Source organism: Bison bison, unplaced genomic scaffold, assembly GCF_000754665.1.
Source record: "Bison bison bison isolate TAMUID 2011002044 unplaced genomic scaffold, Bison_UMD1.0 scf7180017864286, whole genome shotgun sequence".
Lineage (NCBI taxonomy): Eukaryota > Metazoa > Chordata > Mammalia > Artiodactyla > Bovidae > Bison > Bison bison.
Window position 1 is genome coordinate 2,013,923 of NW_011494858.1, and position 25,128 is coordinate 2,039,050.

General features: G+C 40.0%; 1 protein-coding gene across 3 annotated transcripts in view; it reads right to left on the reverse strand.

Annotated features, from left to right (window-relative positions):
• The window catches only part of ELP2 (elongator acetyltransferase complex subunit 2), a 47,220-nt gene extending 22,268 nt beyond the window's left edge, over nucleotides 1-24,952 (reverse strand). The window contains exons 1-12 of one of the 3 annotated variants that reach the window (XM_010849747.1): nucleotides 24,698-24,952; nucleotides 17,645-17,723; nucleotides 14,224-14,294; nucleotides 9,808-9,964; nucleotides 9,337-9,414; nucleotides 8,578-8,781; nucleotides 7,873-7,937; nucleotides 6,704-6,770; nucleotides 6,082-6,222; nucleotides 4,879-4,974; nucleotides 2,475-2,575; nucleotides 2,156-2,287 (exon numbers count right to left, since the gene is read on the reverse strand). In XM_010849747.1, coding sequence (XP_010848049.1) covers nucleotides 2,156-2,287; nucleotides 2,475-2,575; nucleotides 4,879-4,974; nucleotides 6,082-6,222; nucleotides 6,704-6,770; nucleotides 7,873-7,937; nucleotides 8,578-8,781; nucleotides 9,337-9,414; nucleotides 9,808-9,964; nucleotides 14,224-14,294; nucleotides 17,645-17,723; nucleotides 24,698-24,835 — 1,329 coding nt within the window. In that variant the 5' untranslated portion in view covers nucleotides 24,836-24,952. The remainder of the gene's footprint in view (nucleotides 1-2,155; nucleotides 2,288-2,474; nucleotides 2,576-4,878; nucleotides 4,975-6,081; nucleotides 6,223-6,703; nucleotides 6,771-7,872; nucleotides 7,938-8,577; nucleotides 8,782-9,336; nucleotides 9,415-9,807; nucleotides 9,965-14,223; nucleotides 14,295-17,644; nucleotides 17,724-24,697) is intronic. The other 2 variants (XM_010849745.1, XM_010849744.1) reach the window with 2 other exon arrangements.
• Between the last annotated feature and the right edge of the window lie 176 nt (nucleotides 24,953-25,128).

Below are 25,128 nucleotides of genomic sequence, written 5' to 3' on the forward strand. Positions count from 1 at the left end.
GCCTGGCTTGGAGAATTTTGAGCATTACTTTACTAGCGTGTGAGATGAGTGCAATTATGTGGTAGTTTGAGCATTCTTTGGCATTCCCTTTTTTGGGTTTGGAATGAAAACTGACCTTTTCCAGTCCTGTGGCCACTGCTGAGTTTTCCAAATTTGCTGGCATAATGAGTACAGCACTTTCACAGCATCATCTTTCAGGATTTGGAATAGCTCAACTGGAATTCCATCACCTCCACTAGCTTAGTTCGTATTGATGTTTCCTAAGGCCTACTTGACTTCACATTCCAGGATGTCTGGATCTAGGTGAATGATCACACCATCCTGATTATCTGGGTCTTGAAGATCTTTTTTGTATAGTTTTTCTGTGTATTCTTGCCAGCTCTTCTTAATATCTTCAGCTTCTGTCATGTCTGACTCTTTGCGACCCCATGAAATGCAGCACGCCAGGCCTCCCTGTCGGAGAAGGCAATGGCACCCCACTCCAGTACTCTTGCCTGGAAAATCCCATGGATGGAGGAGCCCGGTAGGCTGCAGTCCATGGGGTCACTAAGAGTCGGATACAACTGAGCGACTTCACTTTCACTTTTCACTTTCATGAATTGGAGAAGGAAATGGCAACCCACTCCAGTCTTCTTGCCTGGAGAATCCCAGGGACGGGGGAGCCTGGTGGGCTGCCGTCTATGGGGTCGCACAGAGTCAGACATGACTGAAGCGACTTAGTAGTAGTAGTAGTAGGCCTCCCTGTCCATCACCAACTCCTCGAGTTCACCCAAACCCATGTCCATCAAGTCAGTGATGCCATCCAGCCATTTCATCCTCTGTCGTCCCCCTTCTCCTCCTGCCCCCAATCTCTCCCAGCATCAGAGTCTTTTCCAATGAGTCAACTCTTCACATGAGGTGGCCAAAGTATTGGAATTTCAGCCTCAGCATCAGTCCTTCCAATGAACACCCAGGACTGATCTCCTTTAGAATGGACTGGTTGGATCTCCTTGCAGTCCAAGGGACTCTCAAGAGTCTTCTCCAACACCACAGTTCAAAAGCATCAATTCTTCAGTGCTCAGCTTTCTTCACAGTCCAACTCTCACATCCATACATGACCACTGGAAAAACCATAGCCTTGACTAGACGGACCTTTGTTGTCAAAGTAATGTCTCTGCTTTTTAATACGCTGTCTAGGTTGGTCATAACTTTCCTTCCACGGAGTAAGCATCTTTTAATTTCATGGCTGCAGTCACCATTTGCGGTGATTTTGGAGCCCCAAAAAATAAAGTCTGACATTGTTTCCACCGTTTCCCCATCTATTTCCCATGAAGTGATGGGACGATGCCATATCCCTCTCAGTAGGTGTTATTACTGTCCGTATTTTACAGATGAGGAATCTGAGACAAAGGTTCGGTAATGTCCTCAAAAACATAGCTAATAAGTTCTGGGGCCAAGATTCACATGCTCCTAACACTGTTTCTGTCATCCCATTTCCCTAAACCCAGAGAAGCAGGTCGCAAGCAAATTAGGAAGCAAGAGATTGGAATAATACTGTAAAGCCGCTATCATACTTACCTAGAGGAAGATTATCCCTCTCCAAGAGAGTAAAAAGTGCAAGAAAGATCTAGAAAAGCCCAATATTTGCAGGATCATTTAGAATTACACATATCAAGAGCCCCTGAGAGCATTAATATATTCCATCATAAAATAACAGGTCCTTCTAAATGCCCTTATGTCAGCCAGTCATTCAACAACTCAACAAATTATCAGTGGAGCACCTAGCTATCCAACAGGAAAACACCAAATTATTTTATCTTGCATAAGACAAAGAAATTAAACATTTTAGGAAAAACTCTCAGCACAAAATGTATATAGCTTAAGGGAGAGCTTAAATTTTATGCAGTTTAAACTTCACTTAAGTAAAAATTTTAACTACATGCAAATTTTAATATTGCAACAATGCTAGACAATTGAATTTTATTCTTAGGAAACCATAAGTTTCTTTCTTAGTATAACAACAGAATAACATCTACAGAAAAAGTGACATCATCTGAACTTAAATGCCTCTACTAAGTTTCTGAAGAGTGTTAGAGGTAAAACAACACTGTTTCCCTAGGCTTCACTTACGATTTACTCTATTTGATCGGAAATGATTTAAAAATATTTTCCTTACTGGGTTGGTAGCATTCTGTTTCCAAAGGTGCAATGCTCCGTGGAAAGCATGAGCGATGATCATGGAGCCATCTTCATTGAACTGGCAATCATAAAATCCCAGGGTATTGCCACCTACTTCTCCTACTCGAACCTACTCAACAATACACAGAAAACAATTCATCACCAATTTCTCACAACAGAAAACAATGATTCCAGAGATTATGTTCTCACTTACTTAACATACACAAAGAGTGAACATCTGCAGCTCTAGGAACACAGACTTGAGATTTACTGCTTAATAAACTCATTTTTCTTGTCCTTAAATATTCACATTTTACCTGTTCTAGCCAAACTCCTGACTCTTCATCTGGAGCCCAAAGAATCATGGTTTTATCCATTGAGGCAGACAACAATCTCATTGGCTGTTGTAGGATACCATCTAAAGAAAAAAACCAAACTACAGTAAGTCCTCTAAATAAAAAATTCAAATTGCACACTTTCGTAGAGGCAAAGTGCATTCGCCATGTCCAGTCACATAAGTTAGTTCACGTGTCTAGCATACATTTGTCAGCTGTATGCATCCTCTACAAGTGGCTATGCTTTTGTGTGCTTTACAGCACCGTATAGAGTCCAGTGGCACAGTATTTTTAAGCCAGATCTGCAAGAGGGTGACTTCACTGAACTCCTTGCTGTGCGATACAAGGCACTTTCTAATGAAGACCTCCAATGAAGAATTGGGAGGACGAAGAGAGAAAAGAGGAAAAAGAAACCGAAGAATGAAGAGATTCATGACACAGGAAACGGCAAGAGGATTTTATTTGAGGAGGGACTGTTGGTTTTTCAGGCACAGGACTGAATGTAGACCAGTACACGAAGGCTGCAGCAGCCATTCAGAATGCAATCCAGTGCTACCTTGTCATCTATGACAAGAAAAAAAGAGCTGCTACCCAGACATCACTGGATCATTTTTTCAAGAGGCTTAGATAGAACTGAATCCAGTAAAGAACCAATCCTTTGCCATCAACATCAGGTGTTGAGTGAAACTGCAGCCTGGCCTTCATCTTTCGACAGCCCTTCACCTCTACCATCTCCCACCTCCCTGCCCTCCTCCCGTCAGTAACTCTTCTTGCCTGTTCACTCGATGCTAGCCCTGTATGACAGCTGTTGTACTGCACTACGGCACTTTTCAAGGTACAATGCACTAAGATGTTTTATTATTTGTTTGAAAGTATTATACATTTATTATAGTACTGTACTATATAGCTGATTGTATTAAGCTGAAAAGGCAGGTTGTACAAGCACAAATGCATATTGATGTAGTTTTAACAGCTACAAAACACTTTTGTTTATGATTACATAAATGTGTGGTATAAAAGGATAAAAACTGCATGGGAATAACTGAATTCAGCCTTAAGGGAAGGATGGAGGGGGGAGGATTCAGGAAAAACTACACAGGAATCCCCATCTCTATATCTAATTTATCTCTTATTTTAATTTATTGATTTATTTTTGGTCGTGCTGGGTCTCCGTTGCTGTGCGGGTTCTCTCTAGTTGTGGCGAGTAGGGGAGCGAGGGCTTCTCATGGCGGTGGCTTCTCTTGCTGTGGAGCACAGGCTCAAGGCACACGGTCTTTGGTAGCTGCAGTGTGTGGGCTCACTTGTGGCTCGCGGGCTCAGTAGTTGGGCACACGGATTCAGTTGCTCTGCAGCATGTGGAACCTTCCAGGCCAGAGATCGAACCCAGGGCCCCTGCAGTAGCAGGAGATTCTGATCCACTAAACCACCAGGGAAGTCCTATAATATCTAATTTAACTTTTTTAAAACTGCAGCAAATATGACATCATAATAAAAGCTGGATGGTGTTACCTGAGCATTAATTACTGCTGCTCTCTATTCTTGTCTTGGGGAAGGGGCTGGGAAGAGAAAACAGGGCTGCTGCCACGCTCAGCTCTACACCTCAGTGCCAACTCGAACGTGCACACAATCATCACTCCATAAACAGAGGTTAAGGGTAAAAGAAAGAAGGAAAATCTTTACTTAGTCATAAATGATGTAGCTTGGTATTACCAACTTTGTATTTCCAAGGGTAAAGGATCAAGTGAAGTTGGCTTGAAAGTCAATTTCTCTTAAATCCCATAAGGACCAGGTAAAATCTTTAAAGATAAAAAGTTAAAAGCCATATGGCAGTTTTGGCATCAAAGCAGGAATCATACTTTTTTCCCTCTTAGAAATACAACTTTCAATGAAATTGAAGAGCTAGCTGAACGGGTTACAGTATTATACTTTGCCAACATGAAAATGTCTTATACTTGAGATTTCTTTTTTTTTAATTTTTTGTTTGTTTTGGCTGGGTTGGGTCTTCATTGTGGCGCACTGGCTCTTCGCTGCTGTGCTAGGGCTTTCTCGAGTTGCAGCAAGCAGGGCTTCTCTTGGGTTGTAGTGGACAGGCTCCTCATTGCAGTGGCTTCTCTTGCTGCGGAGCACGGGCTCTAGGGTACGTGTGCTCAGCAGTTGTGGTTCACAGGCTTAGCTGCCCTGTGACATGTGGGAACTTAGTTCCAGACCAGGGATCCAACCTGTGTCCCCTGCACTGGCAGGCAGATTCTTAACCACGGGACCACAAGAGAAGTCCCTGAGATTTCTAATTACACTCAAAAATATCCTCTACTTCATTTGGTCGGCTTAAAATTCTATCAGTCAGACGTAATTGAAATGAGGGCTTTGTGTTTGCTTTTCTTCCTACCTTTGTAAAATGAAGGCTGCCAATGAACTGCGTTTACCCAGTTTTCATGACCAGCCAGGACAGTCTCCAGAGTAACCGCAAATGTTATTTTAATACCTACAACAACAAAAAAAGATTCTTCCCACAAAGTTCTTTGTAAAAGGAACATTTTCATAACCAACTCAGTTGTACAATTACATTAAAAAAAACCAGAACAGAACATGATTTAGATTCAACAAAAAGCATTAATTCTAAATTTCATCAACTTTACCCCTTGTTCACAGGAGAAAAAAGATACATAAATTCTAAAGATGTACAGATTTTTCTTTATGTTTTGCCTACTTAGCTATAAATAAAAATTAAGGAATATGTTCTATTTTAAATTTTCAGGGACAGTGACTCTTATGCTATAATTAAAAAACAAAAAAGACATGCCAGCCTTCTTTGCTATCCTCACTCATTATGTGAAATAGTCTAAACTACCATTAAAAAGAGACAACACCCCTAAGATAAATGTAAAAATAAAGGAAGTCAAATCAGTACTGTGAACTTCCAAACAAAATAATTAATGAAAATAACACAAAAGTTTTCATATTTGGAAACAATATGCTGCTTATAGTATTTCTTGGTTCTCTCCAAAAATCTGTCACCAAATCTCAACTCTAATGGCGTTATAACCAAGAAGAGTAATAACAAAGAAGTGTATTTCTGATGAACAATGTTAAATAAGGATTAACATGATTTTCATACCCATAGAAAATTATCTCCTTTAAATACAACATTCCAACAGAACCTACCATGGAGGGGTACTGTTCTGATGCCAGACAGTAAGAAAATCAGAACTACATATGCCATTCAAATATAGGAATTCAGTTGTCTCTTATGAATATCCTCCAACAAATGTACAAATAATTCACGTTATTTCTTTACATCTTCCTATGCTAAAACTGAAATTTAAATTTTACAAACTAATTTATTGAGAAAATACTAAACATTTTCAGCAACTAAAAAAACCTAATATAGTTTAGAAAAGTAAGTTTCATATATTAAAAATGACTTACTCTCACATAAAAATAAAAAAGGAAAAACGCATAGTGTAAGTTTCAGCTAGGGATCTGATATTTCTGAAAACCTAACCTTCACATATGTGTGTAGTGATATAGATAAATAAATCAGCTAGGAAATCTAAGAACTACTGCATCAAATATTTTCATTATTACTCACTTTCATTTTCTACATTAAAAGTATTTTCTTTCAGTTTTATGTTATCATCTTCCTGAGTCTCTAAAGATGTTGATTTTACATACAGTCTCCATATCCGTATCAGGCAATCTTGTGAACAGCTTGCTAGGAAAAGATCTCTTCCTAGTTAAAAAAACAGATACTATTATTTTTAGAATATTCTATTCTTAAATTTAAGTATAAGAGTTTTTCTTCTACAATATATAAATTTCTAGATTTCATGAAAAAATTAGACTTTGCTTCCCTATCTTTCATTCATTTGACCTGTATTCATTTTCAGTGACATTGACAAATACACATAAAATGCTAATAAACAGTTACAATATTTGGTATTCCTATACAATCTACTAATTTCTATGAAGAACTTCTCAAGAATGTCTGCACGTGTAATAGCTAGTGTCCTCCTGTAAAGATCAACTTATGTCATCCTCTACCATCCCAACTAATACTTAATACAAAGGATAAGTATCCTCTTTTCTAACTGGGCCAACAGAAAAATGTTACATACAAAGAAAATGTTAGATTAAAACATAAAAGGCTGCTTTTTTGAAAGTTACACATACTTGTCTGCACTATATGTACTTTAGCAATATTTCATACTGACCAAAGGCTGCCCATTCCACGCCTCTTATCCAATCCTCATGTCCAGAGAGAAAAAGCATTTTCTGAAACTAGTAAGATAACAAAAATCACAGGACTTAATGTAAGAATTTAATATTTTAATGTATATCAGTAACCTCATTTGATCTCAGCCATTCCTCCTGCATTTTTTAAAAAAACTGGGAACACTATCTGATCAGTCATAAGATAGAGTTCTCACTTGGGAATGAAAAAAACTCATCATCTATATCATTGAACTGAGCAGTCATGAGTAGATAATATCTGTAGTCCCCAAATACACCAACTGTTCACAAGGTAAAATGGTATATGCTGTAGATACAATATAGAAAAAAGCTGGGCAGCTGAACACAATGATTTTTAACTTTCTTATAAAATGCAAAGAAATAAGTATCTCTGTTATTAACTAGGGATTTCCTGGTAGCTCAGCTGGTAAAGAATCCACCTGCAATGCAGGAGACCCCAGTTTGATTCCTGGGTCGGGAAGATCCACTGGAAAAGAGATAGGCTACGCACTCCAGTATTCTCGGGCTTTCCTGGTGGCTCAGCTTGTAAATAATCCACCTGCAATGCAGGAGACCTGGGTTCAATCCCTGGGTTGGGAAGATCCCCTGGAGAAAGGAACAGCTACACACTCCAGTATTCTGATCTGGAGACTTCCATGGACTGTATAGTCCATGGGGTCACAAAGAGCGGGCATGGCTGAGCAACTTTCACTCAGGCTCTATTAACTAAATGAACATAGGGTTAACCAACCCTCTTTCTGAAACTTCCCTCTGGTTTAACCACTCAAAGAACAGGAAAATATTACAAGGACAAATAATCACTGCTGGGGTGTATGTCACGGTAGGTATATTATACTTCATTTAAATTTCTTAAGAAAAACTACTACTACTACATTTCCCTCTCTTCTTCCCCACCTAACGACCTGTATTCCGCAACAACTCTGGACTTGGAGGCCAAAGCAGCAGCAGAATACCTGGCGATCAAAGAGCGACAAGTGGTTTAACAGAGGACTGTCGAAAAGATTTTCCTATTGGATTGGTCAACTTAGATCAGAACATCCCCCAAATTCTATAATCTAGAAAGTCTGTCTTAAGATATGGAATTAAGCAGAACATAATTCTAGCCTCTTAAAGAAACATGAACAATTACCTGATTGTTTTGTTGAACAAATAAGTGAATTTTGCAGTCATCATCACCACATGCTAATACCGGCACTGGGAGGAAAAAGAGGCGTTACTATAAGCATCATATAACATATATATATATATAAAAAATATCATGCAACATTGTAACATCCATCCTAAGTTATGACAATCACCTATGCCGTGTCCTAAGTTCTAGGTAGAGCCTTGACTTCTATTTCCCACATCACTGAACAAATAAATTGAAAGCACTCAATAACATCTTTAGGAATAAAATGAACATTCTAGAATGTTTCATTAAATGGATACTTGGCAAAGAATGACTATTAACAGAATCCTCTGCTCTGTTCTATGTCATTTACTATAGAAGGAGCAGTAAAAAGAGCTCAGCAGTAAAAACAAGCTGGGAGCACTTAACCATGTCAGCCAGAACACTTAATAGGAATCATTAGCCCAAGTGAATAATAAAAAATCAGGGAGAGCGACTAAGAGCCCAGCATCCTGGTTATTGCACAAAGATTTAAGGGTATGTTTGTTACTTTGAGGACCCTACATTGTGAGAATTTGATAATAAAACAAAATTCACAGAGTAATTAAAGAACAAAATGAAAGCACATATATAACTATGTGGTTAAAAAGCTATGAAAGGTGTGACTGTAAAATTAGTTTTCTTTAAATCAATTTTTTTAAAAAGCCATAAAACTCCAGTCACTCAGCCTTAGTGCAGATGCGAGGAAATGAAATTCTATGTAATAAAAACCAGAACAGAACGTGTGCAGTTCCTCCTCCCGGGAAGCCCTGGCAGAAAGTGGAACATCACGTGAGACCACGGAGTTGCAGCTCCCGCTGCAGAGGGCAAAACAGCCTGGAGGTTTCCAGGCCCAGTCTCTGCCCACCAGCTCTGTCCTCCAGGCACCTGAGGAGCCACAAGACTGTCTGACGTGCGCTGGCCACCATCCGGGTAGAGAATAATCAAAGACAGGTACAGACAGGCTTCCCAGCAAAAGGACATTTTTCGTTTAGAGATTTTAAGTGGCCTGAGGCACTCTGCCACTGCGCAAGATGGGCAGGGGCTGTCACCTCGAGAGAAATGCTCACAGGGCCCATCCTTAGTACTTTCTCAACTTATCCCAGACCTCCACCTTCTACAGAGCTAGGCAATTTCCCCAAATTTCATTTATATTGAACATATATCTGATAAATAGGAGTATCAATCTCGAGTTCATATTAAATCACTTAAATTTTTAACAGCTACTGAAGTTTCTAACAGCCACCCCCTTAACCTTATGTTTTATACACAGATAGATCATTTGACTACTGAGAACAAAAGTATGTTATCCATGTCTCTCAACTTGTCTTCTGAAAATATTCAGACACAAAATTAAGATCCAATATGTTTCTCTGAGGTCCTGGTTGTAAGGAGACATAAAAATATGCTGCTCTTTTAATATACACTTAGCAGGAAACTCACCATCAATATTAGGCAAAAAAGACAAGCAGAGAGCCAGAGCGAATCCATTTCCAAAGTTCAAGGTCTGAAGGCATGTCACTAAGAAAGAAAACACACCATGAACAACTCAGCTTATCCACCTGGAGAGGTCCAGTGGCATCATCAGAACCCTGGACATCACCAAGGAGATGGGAAAAGTCAGTTCTGAGCCCCCAGTGACAATGGGACTTTAAATGGTCAGCTTTAAGGTTACAAGAGAACAAGGTTACAGAGAACAAAAAGACTTAAATGAAAAGGCTTTGAAGGAATTTACATTATCAACAGTTTGGTAAACAGGAATTCTAGAAAAGTGTAAAAAAACCACGTAGATTAGAATTCTAACATTTCAAAAACTGCTTGAAAGACTGAAAAAATTATGAGGATGCTCTTCTACGATGCTGTTCATTTGATCATTATTATTTCATCTGTTTGGAACAATGTCTCTAAACCTACCTTCAGAACCCTGTTTAGACCAGACTCGAACAGTAGAATCGGAAGCTGCGGACACTATCAGTGTGTGCAATGCAATGCCTGGTGCCCTCCTCTGGTAAACAGCATGCACTGCATAAACAGGTCCTTCATGGCCGGAGACGTGGACTGCTTGTAAAAGCTGAATCACAAAGAATAACAAAAAAGCTATGTGAAACAAAAGAATTATCAGTTTCACCTGCACTTAACTAGAATCAGAGGATTAAAGGCACTGTTAAAATGCCTGACCCAGAAGTAAGTCCTTTCAAGCTGAGACAGTGAAGGACAGGGAAGCCTGGCGTGCTGCAAAGAGTCAGACACAACTTAGTGACTGAACAAGAACAAGCTGAGAAGAACATAAACTTGTGAGAAGTCTGTCTGATTATATTAACAACACACAAAATATGCACATCCCTTGACATAGCAATCTCACATCTAAGAACCTACTCTGAGAGAACAGCACTAATTTAACTGAAATAAAAGACAAATGCAAAAGGATACTTATCATACTCTTCATGAAAACTGCAATCAACTTAAAAGTACTAATAGGAAAAAAAAGTGTTAATAGGAAACTGATTAAATAATTTTAGACTTATATTCTAAGCCAACAAAAAGGATAATGCTCACTTATCACCATGGAAAGACATCTATGACACTGATACCTTTGAAGACTACAGGCCACATTTGTGGACTGCTCCTCCTCTAGGATTGGTCTGACATCTCCCCATGAAAAGATTCAGGGCTGACATTGTGACGTTGTCACAACATCAGTGTAACACACCAGGAGACATGCAATGTCAGGCCTGTTCCACTATCAGTGAAATTACCTTTGATGTTTTAGCAAAGGTAGTGTCAACCATGTTTTTTCACTATGAAAAATTTTTTGGTGGTAATATGTGAGAAGGCAATGGCACCCCACTCCAGTACTCTTGCCTGGAGAATCCCATGGACAGAGGAGCCTGGTAGGCTGCAGTCCATGGGGTCACTAAGTCAGACACGACTGAGCGACTTCACTTTCATTTTTCGATTTCATGCATTGGAGAAGGAATTGGCAACCCACTCCAATGTTCTTGCCTAGAGGATCCCAGGGACAGGGGAGCCTGGTGGGCTGCCGTCTATGGGGTCACACAGAGTCGGACACAACTGAAGTGACTTAGCAGCAACATGTGAGATTATGTTTTGGGAATGAGTAAATGTTCTGTTTTCTATCAAACTTTTACCAAGTTTTTTCAGCATCCACTCATAATACTTGCATGTATCAAGCAGAACTACAAAATGAAGAACTGGCAAAAACTGGGAAATGCCACCTGGTTATCAGTCTTCCTGCTTGCTATGCAAGATTATGCCCTGTAGTAATCATTTCTGTTTTTGTGGGTTTGTATTTTTAGAGTTCCAAATATGTAAGATTTACCACTTTCCTTGACAGGTATGTTTTGTAAATTGTTGTCTGCTCAAATAGAGGTGCCTTAAATATCTCAATTGTTTTCCAATTACTTAAGTAGAACTCTGCCACTCGAAAAGGTAATTAATAGTTACGTGTAAGGTTTTGTATACTAACTTCCTGTAGTCATTAACCTTTGACTTCTCTGAAAAAAAAAAAAACACTTTTTAAAACTCAAGTAAACAAAATCACTTCAATACATAATTAAACACTAGAGATATGGAACAATCTTCATTAGAATGTTAGCCACGGAAATTTTGTGTCTTTTTTCTTCTTTATACTTTCCGGTATTTAAAATTTATTGTTATTGTTGTTGCTCAGTCACTAAGTCGTGTTTAACTCTTTGCAACCCCAGGGACTGCAGTATGCCAGGCTTCCCCATCCTTCACTGTCTCTCGGAGATCACTCAAATTCATGTCCACTCAGTAGGTAATGCTATCTGAGTCTGTATAATTACCTCCCAAATGTTAAATCTATAGAAAAACTCATTTCACACCTGTTTTTTTCTGTTTTATTTTATACTGAAGTATCACTGATTTACAGTGTTACGTTGTATTATACATATTCTTTTTCATATCCTTTCCTATTATGGTTTTGAATAAAGTTCCCTGTACTATACAGTAGGGCCTTGTTGTGTTGTTCATTTTATATAGTTTGTATCTGCTAATCCCAGGCTCCTAATTTTACCCCATCCCCATCCCCTTTCCCCTATGGCAATCATAAATTTCTTTTCTATGTCACTTCACATCTTTAAGCAGAATTTTATTTCAACCATCAGAGAATCTTAAAAGCTCAAACAAAACAAATCTCTCAAGTTCACTGGCTTGTTAAAAAACAATGCCCACTAGTCAAAGACTCAAATCTCTCATTATGCCAGCTTAGAACTATCTCCTTTTATCAGAAGTCAAGATGCAGTGAGCACCTGTGTGCGTGCAAATGCATACCAGATGGAACCTTTAAGCCTCTCAAGCTACAATGTGTGACTCCTTCCCTCAAATCCTCTTATTCCCTTCATCCCTCTTTGAGGCCTTTCATCTTCCTGCCCTTCCTGTTTAGCCTCAGCCTCCTTTCTGGTCCATGTCTAAGTTCGCCGTCTGCCATCAGATACTTATCCTGCAAGTCTCTCTACCGACAGAAGCTTAGGGCAGCACTGACAAAAGAGTCTTGCAAGTCTTAACTCAAGGTCTCAAAAAATGAGTACTAAAGTGGTTCTCTCTGAATTCCTCTGCCAAGATAAGTCCAAATAGGAGCTGCTTTGCTACATAAGCCTTTGCAGTTCTCATTCAAGTCTAAGTGACTCCACAATCCCCACCTCCACATCTGGCCCCTTTCTCTGGAGACAAGTCTGGGTGTCTGGCCAGCAATACAAGTAAAATGTTTACAACATCTTCCCTCCCACTTGCCTATTTTGCTTTGTAGAAGCATCTTTCTTCTAGGGCCTGGAGACAGAATCCCACTGTTTTTGATTTCTCACTTCTCTACCCACGAGATTCCCACTCCTTTGACAACTATCTAGTCAATGCCAAAATAATTTTGCCTTCACAAATACATTTCATATCTCTTCCTTCATATTTTTTCCCATTCCAATTTGGCACACTCCTGTCAGACTCATTTGCCTTTGACATACATACTCCACTACCTAGAAATCCTGCTGCTGGTGGTGGGTTTAGCTGCTAAGTCATGTTCGATTCCCATGACCCTGTGGACAGAAGTCCATCAGGCTCCTCTGTCCATAGGATTTTCCAGGCAAGAAATCCTGAATGACTTCCAAATGCCTGTTCATAAATAACAAACTCGTGAACTCAGTCTCACGAAATTGTCTCCTCCTCTTCTTACTAGAAAAGTAACACTTCCACTGCCTGTCATGTGGTATCCAGAAATATTTCCAAATCTGTGTTCCTCAAAGTTACAATGGATGCTAAGGGATTTAAAGGGGGGGCGGGGAATCAGACTTGAAGGAAACACTGGCTGAAAAAAGATGAGCAGGTCTGCCCATGTCAGAGCTTTTCAGAGCCTTCACTACGCTCATGCACACTTAGTGATTCTCTAAGGAAAGTGGATGCACTGTTTTCCCAGTGGCCACAGATTCCTTTTTACAGAGCTTACAGATGAATAATTCTCTGAACGAGCTCGAAAAGCCCTGCCCTTAAGACATCTTAGGCTATGGTAAAAACTGAATACTTCTGAGCAAATGGTCTCCTTTCTTACCTGAACTTTGATTCATGCATTTTTCCTACTTGGAATCCTCAACCCTGTAATTCTTCCTAAGAAAATCATCTCATACTATTAGACTCAACTCAAGGGCCACCTCTTAAATCCCTATTGAACTTTCACAGCGGTATGATTGTGGTATAGCAAGTGCAAGCACTCACCTACAGAGCCACCTTTGTACTTATTAAACAAATCTGTAGTTATTTAAGCACATCTTGCCTTTGATATAGATGCACAATTCATGAATAGGATTTTGCCTCATTTGTATCTTCTGCATGGCAGATGTTCAAATATCTGATGCACCAACTTCACATTTTTAATCTCTGCTTCCAACTAGAACCAACCTAAACGTCCATCCGTAGAGGTCCATGCACACCCAGTACTGCATATTATAACATCACGCAGAATTATATAAATCTCTATCCACAAGGCAACCATTGTCCTATCCACACAGCAGTATGAATTTTTGCGATAACAGAAAACAAAATAGCCCATGTGAGAGCACTTTGTAAATTATTTCAAATGATAAAAGACATTCAAAGAAATGACTGAAAGCCTATGAATATGAAAGCAGGTATTAGAAGGAAGGGGACAGGACCTATGACATATGGAAGATACAGGATCTGGATTACTGATAAGCAAGAATGAGGAACTTCATCAAGGAGGAACACAAGAAAAATGACAGGAAAAATTGAAAATAAATGTAGATATAACAGTCATTTCTTATAACCATAAACATGTCTACTCACCTGATTATTCTCTATTTCCCAGTGAATCACTTGATTATCAGATCCTCCAGAAACTAATTCAGTTGAAGGAGCTGAAAAAAATCGTATCTCAGTGAACATTTTTTCCCAGCTATTTTGAAAAACTTCAAAGCTATGGAAAAAACAAAACTCACATACCTTTACCTGTATTCACCAACTGTTAAGATTTTGCCATATTTGCTTAATATCTTGCTCCCTGTATGTACATTTACACACACCTCCATTTTTGCTTTTGATAAACCATTCCAAAATAAGTTGGAGGCATGATGACCTTTGCTCCTTAAGATATTTTACCCTATTCTTCTCAAAAACTGGAACACTCTCCTACATTGTTGTTAATTAGTCGCTCAGTCGTGTCCGACTGTCTGCGACCCCATGGACTGTAGCCTACCAGGCTTCTCTATCCATGGAATTTCCCAGGCATAAATACTGGGGTGCTCTGCCATTTCCTTCAATAGGGGATCTATCTCGCCAACGCAGGGATCGAACCCACATTTCCTGCATTGACAGGTGGATCCTTTACCCACTGAGCCACCACATATAATTATCGCGTTCAAGAATGTTAACACTGACACAGTAATGTTACGTAATAATACATATTAAAATTCCCCAAGATTGTCCCAGTAATGTCTTCTGTAACTTCTTTTTTAGTCAAAAATCTAAGGACCATACATTATGCATTTGATTGACACATCTTTTAAGTCTCCTTTAATCCTGAATAACTTTCCAGTTTCTCCTTTTGTCACAATGCGAGTCCAGGCCAGTTGTTTTGCTGAATGTCCCTCAATGTGAACTTGCCTGGTTGTTTCCTTATGAGACTCAAGCTAAACACTTTGGGTAGAAATAACATATACCAGCCACTACAGTTAGCTGGTGCTATCCAGCACATGAAATATTTTTGAAATCAAACACATAATTCAAATTAGCTCCTTCAAACATTTATTGATAGAAGAAAATGAATAAGAATCAAAAAGGGGGAAATAACCTAATATAATTTTGGTTTGGATTTTCCGTTTATTTATTTCTGCTGGTTCATGGGAAATAGATGGGGAAACAGTGGAAACAGTGTCAGACTTTTATTTTTTTGGGTTCCAAAATCACTGCAGATGGTGAATGCAGCCATGAAATTAAAAGACGCTTACTCCTTGGAAGGAAAGTTATGACCAACCTAGATAGCATATTCAAAAGCAGAGACATTACTTTGCCAACAAAGGTCTGTCTAGTCAAGGCTATGGTTTTTCCTGTGGTCATGTATGGATGTGAGGGTTGGACTGTGAAGAAGGCTGAGTGCTGAAGAATCGATGCTTTTGAACTGTGGTGTTGGAGAAGACTCTTGAGAGTTCCTTGGAATGCAAGGAGATCCAACCAGTCCATTCTGAAGCAGATCAGTCCTGGGATTTCTTTGGAAAAAATGATGCTAAAGCTGAAACTCCAGTACTTTGGCCACCTCATGCGAAGAGTTGACTCATTGGAAAAGACTCTGATGCTGGGAGGGATTGGGGGCAGGAGGAGAAGGGGGATGATAGAGGATGAGATGACTGGATGGCATCATTGACTCGATGGACGTGAGTCTGAGTTAACTCCGGGAGTTGGTGACGGACAGGAAGGCCTGGCATGCTGAGATTCATGGGGTCGCAAAGAGTCGGACACGACTGAGCGACTGAACTGAACTGACTGATGTCTAGATAGTTAGATGAAACAGCTGGCAGACTATCTAAACACATTAGATTTGTACTCAAAAGTCCCAGGCTCATATCCTAACCCTGCTGCCAGCCAGGTGCAATCTTGGGCTTTAATTTCTTCCTGTGTCATGACAATTAAGCCACTGACCTAACTATGAGATTCTGATAATTGTTCTAAGGTACCTGAAAGTAATGTGATAAGAATCAGATGTTTTGGAAATATAAAATAATATCATTAGAATTTCATGCCACTGATATATGGGTTAGAAAGAGTACCTGAATTATCTGGCAACAGAATCCAATTCTGAGAAAATCAATCATAACTATAATAGATTTCAGTGATACACAAGTGATACACAATTCATTTTATGTAACCTCACTTTTAAAAGGAAGATAAAACATACAAGCCCAAATTAATACTTTAAAAGGAATCCCTATACTGAGATTCAAGTAGGCTTTGATGTCATTTGGTGGCAATTAATATAATTACAATTGTATTTTAATATATGTACTAACAGCCACTCTTTCTAATATTTAATGGTTTTTACTGACCTAATGTGACTAACTCTGCATTACCAACTGTAATAAGTAGCTTATTAAATGTTTTTTTAATGTCATAGATAAAACCACAGCTCACTAATTCAGGAAATTTTGCCTTTGGGCCTGGCTCAGAATGTTCTCAATAGATAGTTGCAAAATCAAAAAATAAAATTAATTCAGAGTCCATAAGAACACTATAGTAGGTATAGTTAAGACACATGAGGAATTTCCACAGGATTTTAGAAGCCCATCTAAAAGCAATGTTAAATAAAATTCTGGAGCCGTGGAATCTCAGAGATGAAAGAGACCTGGAGATAATCTAGTCCAGCAATTCCCAAATGTTTTGATATCAGAACTCATTGACACTCATAAAAGTTTTTAAGGACCCCAAAGACCTTTTGTTTATATAGGCTATATGTGTCAATATTAATCACAACAGAAATTAAAACTGGGAAATTTGAAAAATACTTGTCTATTAGTTCACTTACGAATAACAAGAACATAACATTTTTTAATAGGGGGAAACCCTGTATTTCCCAAAACAAAAAATTTAATAAGGAGAAAGGTACTGTTTAATATTTCAGCAAACCTCTTTAAAGTCTGACTTTATTAGAATACACCTGGATTTTCATATCTGCTCCTGTGTTTAAACTGTGGCAACATCGCATATTATGTAGCCACTGGAAAATGGCGCTGCATACTTGGGACAGAATGAAGACTAGGAATAACTTCTTAGTATTATTCAGAAAATAATTTTGACCTCACAGCTTTCATGAATCACTCACTGATTTAGTTCAAAGTTTTACTTTTTGTATATTACTAAGATGCAAACTAGGGTCAACAAAAATGCAATGCCTTGCCTAAAAAAACAATTGTTTGTCTGTGGCAGAAATAGACCACCTACAGGCTGAATTTTCTGAATCCCAGTCTGGGCTCCAATACAAGCCCTGCATACAGGCTTTGGATCAAAAGCTGTGGGCAATGGCGGGGCTCTCGCCTCAGTAGGGGCTGCCTCTACCCTCATCCTAAGTACTGCTGTGTTATCCATGCTTCAATTGCTACAAAGCAGAAGTAGTATAAGTCAGATATTTCATTGGGCATGTCATTTTTCTTCTATTTTTCTAAATACATAATATCAGATACAGTAATGTTAAATTAAGAGAAGTTAGATTAATACTTACAACCATCCTGTTTACAAATCCACTGTAGGCAATTGACTCGAGCAGTATGACCATTCAGGTTGGTGATAACAACCCTTTTCTGTAGAGGGGAAAATACCAGTTAGTATGTTGGAATGTGTCCCACAGAGGAGCTGATAAATTAATAAATACCAGATGTCAGAAAACGTTCAGGATTACTTCAAACAGAATCACCTTCCTTAACTCATAAACTTTACCATGGCTTAAGTCATCCATTCACTTTTTAAAATTCATTCCTGCCTTTTTCCCCACTCCACATTCACTCAGCCCTACCCTCTTCTTATTTAGGGAGCCTGTCTCCAAACCAGATTAGACAAGGGCCTATGTTCTCACTGGTCTCAGGGCCTACTTTTACCATGCTTGTACAAATTCAAGAATTGGGTTGACCAAAAGAAAAATCCCTTCATTCAGGGAATGCATGATTGACAGACGCAAAATCATAGCTTACTTAGCATGCCATGGCTGATCTGGTGTTGGATTCTTCAGCCTTAAGGACACAAGGTCACTAGGCCACAACTACGAAGGTCCTCAGACATCAGATCCCTTCAGGGCCTAGGGCCAGGTTTCCTGCAGATCCTCAGACTGCTGCTTTCACCAGATCACTCCACACCTGGGTTTTCTCTACATCCCCCACTGCTGGAGACTATGCCTACTGGGCCCAGCTCTTACAGCCCTTTCTCTACCGGTTGCCTAGAGCACTGACTTCACACCTGCTTACACATCAACTGGAATTCTCACAGCTGAGAAAAAGGTACACAAAGGGAAATGTGCATAAGCTAATATAGTTCACACATGGGTTATATGAGTTTGGGAAACAATCTAAAGCAGGGCCCCCAGCTTCCAGGATCTAATGCCTGATGATCTGAGATGGACCTGATGTAATAATAATAAACTGCACAATAAATGTAACGAGCTTGACTCATTCCAAAACATACCCTCGCACCCCTGGTCTGTGGAAAAACTGTCTTCCATGAAACCAGTCCCTGGTGCCAAAAACACTGGAGCCTGCTGATTTAAAGTATTTCATTGTCTTTCTCACCAGAATGAGAATTCCTTGATGGGCAAGGGTCATAACCCATTATTTTTGTGTCATTATCACTTAGTTCAAGACTAGCGTCAAAAGTTTGCTGAACAAACATCATCTCCGAAGTTTCACTTTAGCATCTGACACGTTTAATCCTGTATTTAATTAAATACCCAGCCAACAATACTTAACAAAACAAAACTTTCTAGGATCCATACAGCTTTTTTCTTGATGTTAAAATCCCCTAAGATAGCCACCAATTTATCATTAAAAATAAAAATGTGGTGGAAGGCATGGGTACAAATCCATTAGACAGCTGCAGAAAGATAGGCTTCTATAGTCTTGGTTGATGGCCAATGTAAAGTTTACCTTTGGCTTTATGTGATTTATGGAGTGCATGGAAAAGAACAAAGCATGAAGCATAACCCTCCCAGACATCGGACAATGCTACAAAGCTACAGTAATCAAAACAACATGGCACTGGCAAAAAAAAATAGGCATACGGATCAACAGAACAAAACAGAGAGCCTAGAAATAAACCCACACACCTAGGGTCAATTAATTTTTGACAAAGGAGGCAAGAATATACAATGAAGAAAAGACAGTCTCTCCAGCAAGAAGTGTCAGGAAATCTGGACAGTTGTATGTAAATCAATAAAGTCAGAACACACCCTCACATCAAACCCCAAAATAAAATGGCTTAAAGACTTAAATATAAGACATGACATTGTTAAACTCCTAGAAAATAGGCAAAACAGTCTCTAACAAAAATTGTATCAATGTTTTCTTAGACCAGTCTCCCAAAGCAACAGAAATAGAAGCAAAATTAACAAATGGGATCTAATCAAACTTATAAGCTTTTACACCATAGCAAAGGAAACCATAAACAAAACTAAAAGACAACCTACAGACTAGGAGAAAACATCTGTAAATGATGTGACCAACCAGGGCTTAATTTCCAAAATATACAAACAGCTCACACAGTTCAATAACAACAACAAAAATTTTCAAAAAATGAGCAGAAGATCTAGACACTTCTAGAAAGAAGACACACAGATGGCCAAGAGGTATGTGAAAAGATGCTCAACATCGCTAATTATTAGAGAAATGGAAAGCAAAACTGCAATGAGATATCACTTCACACCAGTCAGAAAGGCCATCATTAAAAAGTCCAGAAGTAACAAATGCTGAAGAGGGAGTGGTTGTAGCAGTGATCTACCCTGCTACATTGTTGGTAGGAATGTAAATGGATCCAACCACTATGGAAAACAGTACCTTAAAAAACTAAACACAGAACTACCAAATGATCCAGCTATCCCACTACCGGGAATATATCTGGAAAAGGTGAAAACTCTAATTCAAAAGATGCATGCACCCTGATGTTCAAAGCAGCACTATTTTTACAATAGTCAAGAAATGGAAGCAACCTAAATATCTATCGACAGATGAAGGGATAAAGAAAACATGATAAACATATACACACAGACACATACAAGGTAATATTACTCAGCCGTAAAAAAAAAAAAAAATAAGGCCATTTGAAGCAACATGGATGAACATGGAGATTATCATACTAGGAAAGTCAGAAAAAGAAAGACAAATATCATTATGTGGAATCTAACATATGACACAAATGAACGTATCTTCAAAACAGAAACAGACCCACAGACACAGACTTGTCATTGTCAGGGGGTGGAGGGTGAAGGACGGATGGATTCAAAGTCTGGAATCTGCAAAAGCAAGCTACTATATATGTGTATACCTGAATCACTCTGCTGGACACAGAAACTAACACAGCACTATAAATCAACTATACTTCAATAAAATTAAAAAAGCTCTTGAAGAGTGCCCGGTAATAACAAAACAAAAACTGGAAGGAGGCAAGCAAGCTCAAGAAAAATGAGCACAACTATTTCATTTATAAGTTTGTCTCTGCATTGGATAGGAGGATGATGGAACTTTTTAATTTAGGTATGGCTGATTTATAATGATTCAGGTGTAAAGCAAAGTGATTCAGGTATTCTTTTTCAGATTCTTTTCCATTATAGGCTATTCCAAGATACTGAACATAGTTCCCTGTGCTATACTATAGGTCCTCATTGTTTATCCAAGATATAGTTAGTACGTATCTGTTCATCTCAAAGCCCTAATTTATCCCTCCCTGCCCCATTCCCGTTAGGCAACCGTAAGTTTGTGAGAATATTTCTGTTTTGTAAATAAGTTCCTTTGTAACATTTTTTAGATTCCACATGTAAGTGATACCATATGGCATTTATCTTTCTCTGTCTCAGTATGATTATCTGTAGGTCCATCCACGTTGCTGCAAATGGTATTACTTCATTCTTTCCATGGCTAAATTGTATTCCCGCGTGTGTGTGTGTGTGTGTGTGTATACATATATATCTCTCTCACCACATCCTCTTTATCCGGTCATCTGTCAATGGACATATAAATTGCTTCCATGTCTTGCTGCTGCTGCTAAATCGCTTCAGTCGTGTCCGACTCTGTGCAACCCCACAGACGGCAGCCCACAAGGCTCCCCCGTGTCTTGACGGTTGTAAATAGTGCTGCTATGAACACTGTGGTATATGCAACTTTTTGAATTACATTTTTTGTGCTTTCCAGATATATCTCCAGGAGTGGGATTGCTGGCTCATATGGTATCTCTAATCTTAGTTTTTTAAGGAACACTGAACTGTTTTCCATAGTGGCTGCACTAGTTTACATTCCCACCAATATCCTAGGAAGGTTCCCTTTTCTCCAGACCCTCTCCATATTTATTATTTGTAGATTTTTCTGATGAGAGCCATTTTGACCAGTCTGAGGTGATACCTCATTGAGGTTTTGATTTGCATTTCTCTAATTAGTGAAGTTGAGCATCTTTTCAGTTGCCAGCTGGTCGACTGTGTGTCATGTGTCCGCGGTTCTTCAGTCACAAAGTTCTGTCTGACTCTTTGCAACCCCATGGACTGCAGCCCGCCAGGCTCCTCTGTCCTCCACCATAACCCGGAGTTTGCTCAGATTCATGTTCATTGAGTCAGTGATGCTATCTAACCTTCTCATCCTTTGTCTGCATGTCTAAGATGATGGACTTTTTAATAAAATTAATAAACTCAGTTCAGTTCAGTCACTCAGTCCTGTCCCACCTCTTTGCAACCCCATGGACTGCAACACGCCAGGCCTCCCAGTCCATCACCAACTCCAGCAGTTTACTCAAACTCATGTCCATTGAGTCAGTGATGCCATCCAACCATCTCATCCTCTGTCGTCCCCTTCTCCTCCTGCCTTCAATCTTTCCCAGCATAAGGGTCTTTTCCAATCAGTCAGTTCTTCGCATCAGGCGGCCAAAGTATTGGAGTTTCAGTTTCAGCATCAGTCCTTCCAGTGAATATCCAGCACTGATTTCCTTTAGGATGAACTGGTTGGACCTCCTTGCAATCCAAGGGACTCTCAAGAGTCTTCTCCAACACCACAGATCAAAAGCATCAATTCTTCAGCCCTCAGCTTTCTTTATAGTCCAACTCGCACATCCATACATGAATACTGGAAACACCATAGCTTTGACTAAATGGACCTTTGTGGGCAAAGTAATATCTCTGCTTTTTAATATGCTGTCTAGGTTGGTCATAACTTTCCTTCCAAGGAGTAAGCGTCTTTTAATTTCATGGCTGCAGTCACCATCTACAGTGATTTTGGAGCCCAAAAAAATAAAGTCTGTCACTGTTTCCCCATCTGTTTGCCATGAAGTGATGGGACCAGATGCCATGATCTTCGTTTTCTGAATGTTGAGTTTTAAGTCAACTTTTTCACTCTCCTCTTTCACTTTCATCAAGAAGCTCTTTAGATCTTCTTCACTTTCTGCCATAAGGGTGGTATCATGTGCATATCTGAGATTATTGATATTTCTCCTGGCAATCTTGATTCGAGCTTGTGCTTTTTCCAGCCCAGCATTTCTCATGATGTACTCTGCATATAAGTTAAATAAGCAGGGTGACAATATACAGCCTTGATGTACTCCTTTCCCAATTTGGAATCAGTCTGTTGTTCCATGTCCAGTTCTAACTGTTGCTTCCTGACATGCATACAGATTTCTCAAGAGAGAGGTCAGGTGGTCTGGTATTCTCATCTCTTGAAGAATTTTCCACATTTGTTGTGATCCACACAGTCAAAGGCTCTGACATAGTCAACAAAGCAGAAATAGATGTGTTTCTGGAACTCTCTTGCTTTTTTGATGATCCAGTGGATGTTGGCAATTTGATCTCTGGTTCCTTTGCCTTTTCTAAATCCAGCTTGAACATCTGGAAGTTCACAGTTTACGTACTGTTGAAGCCTGGCTTGGAGAATTTTGAGCATTACTTTGCTATTATGTGAGATGAGTGCAATTGTGTGGTAGTTTGAGCATTCTTTGGCATTGCCTTTCTTTGGGATTGGAATGAAAACTGACCTTTCCCAGTCCTGGAGCCACTGCTGAGTTTCCCAAATTTGCTGGCATATTGAGTGCAGCACTTTCACAGCATCATCTTTTAGGATTTGAAATAGCTCAACTGGAATTCCATCACCTCCACTAGCTCTGTTCATAGTGATGCTTCCTAAAGCCCACTTGACTTGGCATTCCAGGATGTCTGGCTCTAGGTGAGTGATCACACCATCGTGATTATCTGGGTCATGAAGATCTTTTTTGTATAGTTCTTCTATGTATTCTTGCCACCTCTTCTTAATATCTTCTGCTTCAATTAGGTCCACACCGTTTCTATCCTTTATTGTGTCCATCTTTGCATGAAATGTTCCCTTGGTATCTCTAATCTTCTTGAAGAGATCTCTATCTTTCCCCTTCTATTGTTTTCCTCTATTTCTTTGCATTGATCACTGAGGAAGGCTTTCTTATCTCTCCTTGCTATTCTTTGGAACTCTGCATTCAAATGAGTATATCTTTCCTCCTTTGCTTTTCGCTTCTCTGCTTTTCACAGCTATTTCTAAGGCCTCCTCAGACAGCCATTTTGCTTTTTTGCATTTATTTTTCTTGGGGATGGTCTTGATCCCTGTCTCCTGTACAATGCCACGAACCTTCAGCCAAAGTTCTTCAGGCACTCTGTCTATGAGATCTAATCCCTTAAGTCAGAATTTGGCAATAAACTAGTAAAATTAAAAAAAAAAAAAATGCTATCTCCTGCACTGCATCTGAATTCCCAGTATTTTACTTTTTATACTGAGACATCTTTTGAGAAGCAACACTAACTGTACTGTCCAAAATCAGCCAGTGGGAATGGGATCACAATTAACTCAGGGAAGAATACAGAAACTAGTCACTTACGAAGGTAGCGAAAAGGCCAAGAAAACAATCATTTGGATGCAGTTCTGGGAATGGATAAGTGCTTAAGATCTGCACTTCCTAGGACCTTTGCCCTAATGGCACATTGTTTAAAATGTCCACTCCCGAAGCTAAACTGCAAGCGATATTTCTTTGAAACTGAAAACAGCAAAAGTTTACTAAGTAACACTTAGGGAAATACAAAAATGAGATAGCCCCGGATACATGTATATGCATGGCTGAGTCCCTTCACTGGTTGGTTACCTTAGACTATCAAAATATTGTTCATCGGCTAAAGGCAAACAGAAAACAAAAACTTTAAATTTTAAAAGAATGAGATGGCACCTGTGAGATGGCTTTAACCCACATTTAAATGCAAATCTTTTCAAACCCAAATAGATTCCTTAACAGTGTAACAGTTTCCACAGAAGGCTTCAGAAAGGTTATCATCGTTTGAATTTCTATTTGCAGCTAACAGGCCACCTGTAGGACAGGGTGACCCCAGGCTGACGCAACGCAGGAGACTGGCGAGAGGCGAGTGTCGCACGCCAGAGCCAGACCCACCGCCCAGACACCCTCCCCTAAGCGGATCGGGCCACACACCGGATCTCCAGGCTCTGGAGCAGCCTCTACAGAGTCCGTCCCAGAGCATAAGCAGCAGATGTGGCGCCAGAAGCAGACGGGGTCCAGCCACTTCTCTCACCTGAGGGTCATAGAGCACCACGGAACAGGACGTGCCGAAGGCCAGAAGCCCTCCGGGCCCGGGGCTCCAGCTCAGGGCACCCCGCACACGGTTCGGGCAGCAAAACACATGAGACGTCTCCAGCATGGGTGCCACCATGTTGCTGTCTGGTCAGCGGCCGAAACCTGGGCACGCACTTCCGCCCTCGGAGCGGAACTGCCTGCCCCGCCGCGTCTTCCCGCGGGCGTTATCCGGGCCGCGTTTCCGAGGCGGCCGGGGGCGGGGCGGGGCGGGGGCGACCCCGCCTCCGCCGGGCCCGCCCCACCCCCACCCCAGCCCAAGCGGCCCTCTGTCTGTGGTAACCTTGACCCTCGAGTCGAGGACCGTGGCCCAAGCACGGCCTGCGTCCCAGGAACACAGACGCGACCGGAAGCGCTCAGAACCCTCCAGAA